Below are 11368 nucleotides of genomic sequence, written 5' to 3' on the forward strand. Positions count from 1 at the left end.
GCTAACATAGCTTTTAGCTGTGCATGAAATACTCTCACGAGAAAACCAGTGACCACCTAAACCTGACACTATTTTAATATGCATGTTGATTGGTGTGAATGTCTGAATCACTAGGATGATACAAAAGCCCCCGAGTGGCGCCTGATTAGTTCCTGACTTGCTGCTCTTCCTGTTTGTCCTCAATTGACTGAAGGAGCTGCTTCTCCGAACGCATGTAAGAAACAGCCTTAATTAATAAATAGTGATGGGGTGTAGCTGGTTGTGGTTGTGATGGGTGGGTGCAATGTGTCAAAGATCACACAGCACAGAAGGAGACAGAAAATACATCTCTCGACCCCAACGATAACATGTCAACAGAGATTAAACTAGTTTATTATTTTCAAAGAGGAAAAAAATTACGAAACAAAAAAGCAGTCATATTTTACACTAGTGATTATTATTAAATTTTTACAACCATTCAGTCTGCATAACATAAAGAAATAATTCTACATCTTTGTTTCTTTCGTATTTTTGGTACTCTGATTTATACATACAAATAACAAATACAGGAACTTTTTTCACAATGCATATAATCTGTGGGCAGGAAGAAAGTCTTTCAGGTGATCAGGTGTGTGTGTGTGTGTGTATGTGTGTATGAGTGTGGTGTGTGTGTGTGTGTGTGTGTGTGTGTGCATCAACACAAACCAATTGCCCGAGACCTATAGCACATCCAAAAAGAAAAAAAAAAAAAACAGGAGAGAGACACCTGCAGCCGGAGCCGCTGACTCTCTGCAAACTTAATGCAACACAATTCACGCAGGCGAAAACCGAAGCCTGCCCTTTCTCAAAAGTCTCTCCTCTCGTCTTCTCACCTCCTCCTCCTCCTCCTCCTTCCCTCTTTCTTTCCTTCGGGACTCAGAGGTGTCCTCTCCTCACTCCTCCGGTGGCAAGTGTCTACACCTGCTGCGACTCGTACCCTTCTCGTCGTTAGCTGCCCAGGGGCATGTTTCCTTTTTTTTCTTACTTAATTAAAAAGTCTTCATTAAATGTACTGTATTTCATACAATTTGTACAAATATATTCAACGTCTATCTCTCCTCATCTTCTGCAAGAAAGGGTGCGGGGGTTCCTGTTATACAGGTGCGAGGTGAAGAGAGGCAGGCTGGGAAATTAAGGGAGACGGCGTCAAAGTTTTAATGTCTGTTTTTGTGGTGTCTGCGTGTGGAAAAATGGCTCTTTGTACACAAATGGAGCTCCTTATCGTGTGGATCCGCTGGGAGGTCGCCCTCAATGTGATGGCAGTGGCTGGGGGAGAGAGAGTTCTTTCTCTCCCGGGTTGGAGGAAAAAAAAATATCTTTCCCCTTGGAGGTCAGTGCGCCACTGTCGGGTCAAGTCTGCAATGCATTCACGTCGCAGAGGTACGCTTTCATTTTATAAAAATAAGATACAACTGATGACAAAGGAGCCAGAAACCTGCCGTTCTTGCACCGTGGAGCGGCGGTGAGACAGGGGAGCTTAGGTCGGGCTGAGGAGCAGTTTATTGTCTTGTAGGATGTGGAAGCAGGTCAGCAGAGGTACCGAAGGGTGTGGTGGTGGCGAGGCCGAGGGTTCATGGGTGGTGCAGCACAGGGAGCTCTAACCCATGGCTGTGACCATACTGGAAGGGTGGTGCGGGGCGAACGGGAGGCTCGAGGAAGGGTGCATCGGTGTGGGGGTGGTCAGCATGTGGCTGGAGTGCGAAAAGGGGGGGAAAGACGACATGTGGCGGGACAGGGCGGCTGGGCTGAAGGAGCTGCTCTTGTCCATCAGGCTCTTGGAGAAGTCTTCCATGTTGTCTTGAGACTTTTTGCTCTTCTTGGACTTGCTGGACATCTTCCGGTTCCTGGTCTGGATGCCTTCCTTCTTCATGGTCAGAGGTCGGTTGATCTGCTCTCGAAAGGAGACAGAAGAGATTGCACATTAGTATTTTGTCACAGTGAATTAGAGATCGTCAGACAGAAATCTTACAGGAGGAAAACATCCACTTTTAATTTTAAACAACACAATTAAAATAAACCTTAAGTTGGGGGGGGGGGGTCTAAACAAATGAGAAGAATGTGGTTCACACTGTTTAGTTGTTTTCTTACAGGCAGATTTAGGGGAAACATAATAACATGTAATGAAGTCCCATCCTGAAACAGAAGATTGTTTGTGTGTGTGTGTGTGTGTGTGTGTGTTCTGGGGTGGATTTAAATGTTGATTCCTTTAAGCTGGACTGTATCTGAGACTGCGACTGTGCCAGCAAGAAAGGGAGAGAGAAAAAGAAAAGATGGAGGGGGAATGGAGGCGAGTATGAGCAGAGCAGAGACGGAGAAGGGTCTGGCAGCTAATGTGCAGCCGGTCGACCACAGAGAGACACATGGCCGTGACGACCACCGGCGTCAGCCAAGTCCTCCTCTCCACCCTCCTCCTCAACCGCGTGGCCATCTCCTGGCCAGAATGGCCCCAGCTGCTATATTCCAGCATAGGTTTAGCTGGGAACGAGAGCTGGATGATGGAATTCCGGCTGTGGGCAGGATTATGAAGGGAGGTGGATGAGGCCGACTGGCTTCCTGATCTTTCTGAGCGGTTCTTCCCGGGGAAATGGGAACAGGGATTTCTTCATCACTCTCTCCTGCTGTCTGAGACATTGCCATTTTTTTGCTGACTCTTTAAGCAGAATGGCCTCAGTGATTAGTGGAGGGCAGAGATCTGTGCCCCTGCCCCCTGTGATGCGGTTTCATTCTCAAACATCCACACTGGGCGACTTTCTGTGCCGTGCTTCCAGCTCTGAGGAATGCTGTGCCCACCTAAAGCTAGTCAGGCCCCCGCTCTTTGATGCTGAGATGTCTACTGTCTCACAGAGGAAGTCTCGGGCCTCCGGCCACTGCCCCGGCACATCAAACAAAAAACAAGCTAAACTGTCTGAGTCACTGACCGACCGCCACGTACACAGCGCAGCCTCTCACCTCGTCTCTCCCACCACTAGCAACTAACCACCTGAAACCTCAGCCCCCATAAAAAGGCGTCAAAGCTAAACACACTGTATACTACTGAGAAATACGAAGTTGAGAAAGACAAGTTGAGAAGATGTTTCACACGTGGTGAGAAAAACCCTGATTACTAAAAGACGGTGTCTATGTTTGGGGTTTTAACACGACCTCGTGTTTGTGGCAGCTTCTATGTTTTTACAAGCTCCTTATCAGGCAACACTTGTGGGACAACATACTACTACCATCAGGTGTATTAGTAGCGTCCACACACACACACACACACATCAGGAGCACATGCAGACCAGCAGGGACTCGGCTAAATTCTCCATGAAGAATGTGGAATTTGTTTCAAAGGGAGCAAGCCCCAACAGAAGTCTGGATTTACCAAAATAAACTAATTTCCCAATTATGCCAAGGTCAGGGTCGGTTCAAATGCTAATACGTAAGCGGGAAATATTATTCTTCTCTCCTTTTAACCTTGGTCTGAATGTGTTTCTGCAGAGCCCGAGTATCAGCCAAAGGTAACATGGGAAAGTGATTTAACAGGGAGCGCTTGCGTGACAAGCAGGGTAGCAGAGCAGGACACTGTTCACCTCACACACAGGGATGTGGAATATAGGCAGCCGGTGTGTGAGGGGGAAATATTACCTACATGTGGCCTCAGAGCAGATAGTCTGGTTATTATTATTAGTTTCAGCCACAATAGCTGTTTGATTAAAAGTGACAGATTTGTGCACAGGAGAGGAGAGAGAGGGGGAGATAAGAGAGTCCCTGGGGTTTTCAGATTGAGCATGTGAAATAATGTGGTGAGGCTCCAACCAACCCAAAACGAATCAGACGGATTGGTGGTCAGAGGGGGGACTTGGAGTCCCTGGCGCGCTTGGAACCAAAAGGCTAGAATAAGAAAAAGAAATGGGCCTGGAAATTAATGGAATTTTAATTAAGCCCCTTCTTTAATATTCAAAAGCAAGGCGGCTCCGGGCTTCCTTCACTTCGCTCTTCTACATTTTAGATTCCTACTTACTGCCAATAAATCATATTAATTCTACAGTATTTGTTATCGCCGTGCCCCGGAAATTCTCTGCAGGGACAAGTCAGATAAAATATTCAGGGGAGCAGGGAAAGGTGCCCAGCAGGACGCGGGGAGGAAGAAATGAGGAGCGCAGGGAGGATGGAGCTGGAGAAATAAATATTGAAGACAAGCTGGGATGGCTCAGTGAGATATCCTATGAAGGTTTATTACTTACATTGTGCAGTTTAAAGTAGAGGCCGCAGGCGTTACACACCGGGTCCCCGTTGGCGTTTCTCCGCCACAGCGTCGTCGTTGTCGTTTGACAGTTTGCGCATGACGTCCCTGCCCGCCTGGCTGCGGACTGTACAACGACACAGAGAGACCAAAAGAGGGGGGGAACCCGTCACATGACCGCGTAATAACCCAATCAACATGAAGGTTCATTCTGACAAATTCAACACCAGGATCCAGGGCTGCCAGTTCGGAGATTCCCACCATGGAAATGTAGTTTCAAATTGAGCTGTGTGTGGACATTTGTGGACTGTGAGTGCGCAGAAGCCCTGTGGCACGGCTTCGGAGCATTTCAGCAGCATCTAAGGAGAAATGTGGGATTTTTTTAAAAAGCGTCACGATAAATGTGGCTCTTTTATGTCTTTGTGTTGACTTGGCAGCCCTGTGCACATGGCGTGTTGCATGGTGGAGGGCCACATCTCCACATGCAACACAGCGAGGACGTTTGTATCCACATTAAATGCGTTCTTTATTTCCATCTACATGCATTGTGTATTAAAACATGTGCTGAATAAAGACTTTAATATAATACAACCTCAATTTCAACCATAGGAATTCAGTTTTGCATTGAGTGCAAGATGAAAATAGTTTAAAATAAAGCGAAATCCCCAAAACAGAGCTGCTTTCACTCAGGCTATAAATAGCGTCATAGAGCACATACCTCCTGGAGAATAAATATTTACAGAGGACATAAAAGCACTGCCTTGAAATGGGAGAGCTATTGAATCTGATTAGGTTTACCCTGAAAGTGGCTGTTTGTGCCACAAGGCTTGTTTTAAATGACGTTAAACAATCGAAATGAAAAGAGAAGAGATGAGATCAGATAGGTTTGATAGGTTATGTGCTGCTTTAAATACAAGGATAATATGGAGAGAATACGTATGAAGACATGATGCAATGAAATGAACCACATGGAAACTGCACGCCAATAAAAAAAAATCATTTCAAATAAAATAAAGAAGGGAGATGTGCGCGTTGGGCCCCGCTGCAGGCTTCTACACAATTCAGTGGAAGTCGTGTCCTGTCGTGGATTCAGCTGCCTCACAGCCCAGTTTGCTGCAATGGCCTGACATTGATGTTATAATCTCTAAAAACAATCAATAAGCAGGTGACCGCAGAGGACACACTAACGTAAAGGACTGAATTATCTCTGCAGGGATTTCCAATTAGACACATGAGGCGGCCTAATAACCTTGCTGCTGTGCGCGGTGAATAACCAATCAGACAGCAGGAACACAGCTTCTTATGTCTGTTAGTGTTATTATAACTCGATATTATCCGTTTCTTCACATTTAACTTTACTGCAATTTCATTAAATATTCATTTTTGCTGTTTTCATCCATTTTATTTAAATTACGCCGCTTGTGAATTTTTTATTTTTTAACCTCTATGAATATTTTCTGCACTGTAACATTAAATATGAACAATGCAAGCGATCAGATTGGGGTGCCATGCTTTGCTCCTGCAGCTGACCCACTTTCTGCCTCCCCAATAAGATGTTTTTCCTATTTGTTCTTCATCTTTGACCCATAAATTTAAAGCATGAGGCCAAATGTCGCGTGGCAATTCCCCATAGCCGACCCTCCTCGTGTTTTAACGCAGAGATTATAACACGAAACAATCTCAAGTCGTGACTTTGTGCTGACCTGGCTCCGACTCTGCAGCCTTTATGTTTTGACTGGGGAAGCGGGCTGTGTTGTTAAAAGCGACTTATCTGCGCTGCTCAGATATCCGGCAGCTCTTTCCTGGGCAGTCGGGTTTTCACATTAGAGGCGAGCTGGAGGAGAGAAGAGGCCCAGAGCAGGACTAGACTGGACAGCCAGGTTTGCCTCGAAAGATTTGCTTTCTTTCTTTTCCAGGAGAAGATAGGGGAACTCCTCTAGAGCTCTTAAGAGATGCAGCTCTGAAGAGAGAGGGGCTTTCCCTGAATATATCTGCACAAAATAGCTCCACTAGAAGCCTAACACTTGCAAACCTACCTACAGATCAAATGTATCCTGGATACATCGGACTGGACTAAATGATAGAGCTCACTGTGTGTTTTGAATGCAGGCCTGCAGCCACACTGCAACAAACTACAGCAGAGGCAGTGATGTCTCTAATGGAGGCAATGCATCTCCAAAAATACACACGGGGCCTATTGTTGGTAACAGACTCAATGACAATTTTAGCAAATAAAAATAGCATCGTTATTGCATAAAAAAAACTGTGCAGTTTTTCTATGGTAATATCTGAAAACAGAGACCTGCACTTGTCGAGTCAATTTCCTGCAGCTAAAAGGCCTACTTCTTCCTGGATAGGGGAAAAACAGAGAGAGAGACGGAAATGTCATCAATAGAGAAATGTTTTAGAGACGTACCAGCCGCCGCTTGGGTTTGATGAGAGGGCGATTCTGCCCGTTCATCTTGTGATAGAGTCCGCAGGCGTTACACAGATAGTGACCCGTACCGTCCCGCCTCCACAGCGGAGTCGACGTGGCCCCGCAGTTCACACACTCTCTACCCTCTGCAAGAGCCAACGCACACACACGTACACACACAAAACATGGACACATCACCGGGTCAGTTGGTCCTTAAGAGTAAAAATTAATTGATAATGCATGTAGTCTGTGCTGGGAATAAAAGGGTTAGTTTAATAATACATGAAATAATAATAATAATAAAACGATTTAAATCAATAACAGCAACGATCATAATGATACAAATAGAAGAATTAATGTTACTGCAGCATTTACACACACACACACGTAACACGTGGTTAGTTCAGGTGATGATACAACAGTTGTGATAAGGTCCATGAGGCAGAAATCATCGAAATAAAACACGAAGTGGAACAAAATTATATTAATAATAGTTTGGACACTTGTTTTATTTTATGTGTGAAACAGGTCTTCTTTCTTTCATCAGCCCCTCTCTCCTTTAAATAATAATAATAATAATAATAATAATAATAATAATAATAATAATAATAATAATAATAATAATACATTCTATTTTAAACTATTTAAACGTTTGTTTTGTTTGGGAGTGAAATTATTGAGGTGTTCAGGTTTGACTGGCACTTCTCTAGTGACACCGACAGGTGAGAAGCGCACTAACAGTTTGGTTATATTATGGGGGGGGGGGTCTGAAACTGAAACAAGGGAGCTGCACTTGCAGTCTGATTATTTGAAAGCAGAGACTCACACAGGTCTTTTGTGCAAAGACGAGAGCTTTTTGCATTTTCATGCAGCCGCACTTCCCCTTTTTTTTTCGAGCTGCACAAACACTCACAGGCCGACTTCTTCTTTGCAGAGAGGGAGAGAAACGCGTCAGTCCGCGTTTTAAATGTGACAGACATGCAAGCACCTGGACAAGTGTGCGTTTCTTTCGTCTTTTCTTTCTGTTTTGGCAAGAGACGACGCAGCTGAAATCAAACAGGAACTGTGTCGGATCCAATGCATGTGACGTGAAAAAACAGGCCTCTGCAATGCAGGTTCTGTTGTGCACAGAGAGTTGAAGCTGTAGAAAAAGAAAACGCTTCAACTCTTCTCTCTGAAATATGACGTCTCCATAACGCGCGCACTGCTCTGCTAACCTCATTAGGAGGAGGATGCTCCTCACATCGGGAAATATCTTTAAATGCACTTTATCTCACATTATCCTCAAATTAAAAATCGTTATTTGCATTAATGGTTCTGTGTATGATGCTGAATAATTCAGATGATATGCATCAACTAATCCACTGTTTTCTATACTCCCATCAAAGCCGCTGATATTAATCTCATTAAGGAAAACTGCTTTTCAGCTGCGCAGCAATAACCTTCGAAATAATTACCCTCCTTACAATTTGGAAACGTCTCCACTAACTCTGTCTGCCTCTCCTCTCTCTCGGTGGTTCGTGAATTCTGCCACGGCGACGGTTCACTCGCTTTTTCCCTGTGAATGAACGAGCAGCATCCGGTGCTCTAGCGCTGGGTAAACAATGCAACTGTGGCGTGCACTGGTCTGACAGTAATGGGATTATCTTAAACATATAAACGGGGCGACACAGCCCAGAGAGCTGGCTTCCCCTCTGTCTCTCTCCCTCTGTGTTAGCGCAGAGGAAGATGAAAAAAAACCTGACCTAAATTAATCTAAGCACTCAACTCTGAACTCAGTTGCGTCATGAGGATTTTGTTTTGTTAGGAAAAAATCCAACAGAGAGTCTGAGTAATAGTTTTGTCAGTATTTAAAAATGTTGTCTTATTATTTTTTTCCGAAAACACTCCAACTGAAAGTGTTTTTATATTTAGCTATGTTAAATATGTATTCCTATCCACAGATCACATTATTATTATTATTATTATTATTATTATTATTATTATTATTATTAGGTGATGAAAGAAAGAGCTTTGAGGCACTGCTGCGCCTGTTGACCCGTGTGGCCTTTAGCCCCCAAAGGAAGCTTGTTCAGCTTTTTTTTTTTTTTTTTTTTTTTTTTTTTTTTGTGTATGAATTTAAACATTTCTGATCATTAAGGCTGCAAATCTGGGGAATAATGTTAGATTAAAAGGGAATGTAATAAAGCGCACGCCTACCTGAACAGGACCTTGTTTTTGGTCTTGTTTTGGAACCATAACTAGAAGATGACCCACCTATCAGGCTACTTGGTGGGAAGAGGCCTGGGCCGTATTCAGGGACATAGGGTGGGTATGTGGCGATGGGGTGGTGGGCAGAGGATGACCCTGCTCCGATTGATGCCACGCTCCGGCTGTGAGCTGACTCCAGTTTCATACTCTCGGCCAGGGTCACCTGGTACTTTATGCACTCTTTATCCTCCTGACGCCCGGAGCTGCTGGAGCCCGGGGTGGATATGCCGGGGTCCGGGGATACATCCTTCGGAGGGGTTGGCGGAAACGTGAAGAGGTGCGGACTGGAGTGACCAGTGGACAGGGAGGAAGAAGAGGCCGGGGGGTAGACGGACAGGCTGGCCGGGGAGCCGTGGTGCAGGGGGTTCTTTGGGAAGGGGCTCAGGTTCCAAGGAGAAGTGCTGTGGTGCGGGGGAATGCCTTTACCCCCCTCCAGCCAGGGCAGAGAGCCGTGCAGTAATGAAGGACGGCACACCTGGCTACCTGAGGCAGCACACAAACAGAAGAAAACATCACCAATCTGCATCAACAGCTAAACACACATTCATTCATTTGTCCCCGAGCAGAGTCTGCGTCAACATTTAGGCCTAAAAACACAGATCACACGTTTACGCACAGAGGCACCGAGCACGGGCAGGTCGACTTTTACATTTCTAACATGGGTTCTAACAAAGTGCTGATTTAATTTCCCTCCAGTGGCCCAATAAAAATAATTTCTTTCACCATTTTGTTGTCCTGTATAAATCTAATTTGAGCCGCTCCTGGGTTGAGTTTCATGTGCATAATTTTACTCTTCGCCCTAATGACTGCACAGGCCTTGGTATGACCACAGAACAGTGAAGAACTACAGAACAAACTGAAGCGTGATTGACTGTTCAGGAAGTTAAGGCTTAAAAATAGGAAACTCCACACATGACTATATGCACATTATAACAAATATAAATACAGTGCATGCGCTCAGAAGTGAGCACATGCGGTACCAAAATATTCCAGCTGTATCTGTGACTTCGGTGCCAGAGCATATATTTGTTTAAATCCGCAACTCGATTGATCCAGAGAACAAATTACGCACGGGCTTTTGAAAACCCTTGACATATGAGTCAGCTGAATGTCACTTTTTGTTTGTGAAGTTTAAACGGGAATAGGTAGTGATATAAGCGGTAAACAGAAACCAAAGACAAACTAGAGGCAAACCATACATATTTACGCGGTGGTTTCACAACACTTGAGCTCTCATGTTTTTTAGGCAAAGTCATTTCAGGCCAAAACCGAAACCTGGTCTGGATCACAGTCAGATAATACAAATAATTCCAAACACTGTGACAGTAATTGAATCTTTGCTGCAGGGATAAATTACGCACAGAGGTCTAAACAGGATAATGTGCACATTATTAAATAAAAGGCCTAAACAGGCCGTTTACTTACTGTGTGGAGGAGGAGGGTACCTCTGGACGGCTCGGACAGAGTTTCCATAGTAGGGAGAGACGTGGTTCCCCTGTCCATCGATATTAAACAGTACATCCACATCGTCAGCGAGGGGATACTGCGAAGGGTCCATGTATGAGTGGCTGAGGCCCGGGTGATGTGAGCCGGGATGCTGCTCGTTCAGCACCGCGGGATGATGGCTCATCCATCGTGGCTGATCCGCACTTACTTCCATAGTGCTGTTGTTTCTTTTCTCTTTCTTTCTTTAGCAAATGTTCATGCACGCAGACGAAAACCGGTACAAGTCACAAAATAAGAAATAATCAGTCCCAAATCCGCTTTTGTTAAATCCACAGGTTCCGCGCTCGCTTCCGATCACCTGGAGACAGAGAGAAGAATTTAATATCTTATTTTTTCAAACGTGTTCACACACACTACGACTGAAACAGACAGGAGGCGCAAGCTAAAGTGAATTTAGCCGTTTTTAAAGCAAATGCAAACACGAAACATACCCCACATTACAACTGCAACAAAGGTGTTGTCATATAAATACGTCCAAAATGGAATCCAGTCCCACGGAGAGTTCCTGAACTTCTTCCTCTTAGAAAAAAAATGTGAGTGTTTCAGCCCAGCTCAACAAGTAGTGGAGGTTTGTTTTCAGTGGATGGCCTCGCTGCACACTGACCAGCACCAGCAAGTTAAACTCACTGATCAAATCTGTGTTTGTGCGCAGTTGTAGCCCTCTCCATTAACTCCGCTCCTCGCTCTCTCTCTTTCCCTCTCGGTCTGTCTGGCTCTTGCTCACTCACCCTTGCTCTACCTCTCTCTTGCTCTCTCTTTCCAGCCCCTTTTTTTTTTTTTTTTTTTTTTTTTACAGTGAAGGCATTCTTTCAGGATGGCGCCAGGCAGCTCAATGCTTGCAGACAGCTGTGGCGCGACGCAACTTAAGGAGGGTCTGTCAGTGTCATCAGTTAAGGGGAGGGGCCTGCCCCTAATTGAATATAACGTGGACCAGAAGAGACGCAGAAGAGCTGCAAGAT

The 11368-nt window shown here is 44.9% G+C and overlaps 1 protein-coding gene across 6 annotated transcripts; it reads right to left on the minus strand.

Moving 5' to 3' along the window:
• Positions 1 to 343: 343 nt before the first annotated feature.
• gata3 (GATA binding protein 3) lies at positions 344 to 11134 on the minus strand. 6 transcript variants are annotated; one of them, XM_026363263.1, is made up of 7 exons: positions 10841 to 11134; positions 10329 to 10707; positions 8910 to 9386; positions 6743 to 6799; positions 6540 to 6586; positions 4239 to 4364; positions 344 to 1906 (listed from the first exon to the last, which is right to left on the minus strand). In XM_026363263.1, exons 2-7 carry the CDS (start codon positions 10561 to 10563, stop codon positions 1616 to 1618), a joined length of 1233 nt encoding a protein of 410 aa, XP_026219048.1. In that variant the 5' UTR covers positions 10564 to 10707; positions 10841 to 11134; the 3' UTR covers positions 344 to 1615. The 6 variants fall into 6 exon arrangements, with proteins under 6 accessions (XP_026219048.1, XP_026219045.1, XP_026219049.1 ...); XM_026363260.1 differs by having other exon boundaries at positions 8853 to 9386; XM_026363264.1 differs by lacking the exon at positions 6743 to 6799 and having other exon boundaries at positions 10841 to 11133.
• Between the last annotated feature and the right edge of the window lie 234 nt (positions 11135 to 11368).

The sequence above is a fragment of the Anabas testudineus genome, chromosome 23 (genome assembly GCF_900324465.2).
Source record: "Anabas testudineus chromosome 23, fAnaTes1.2, whole genome shotgun sequence".
NCBI lineage: Eukaryota > Metazoa > Chordata > Actinopteri > Anabantiformes > Anabantidae > Anabas > Anabas testudineus.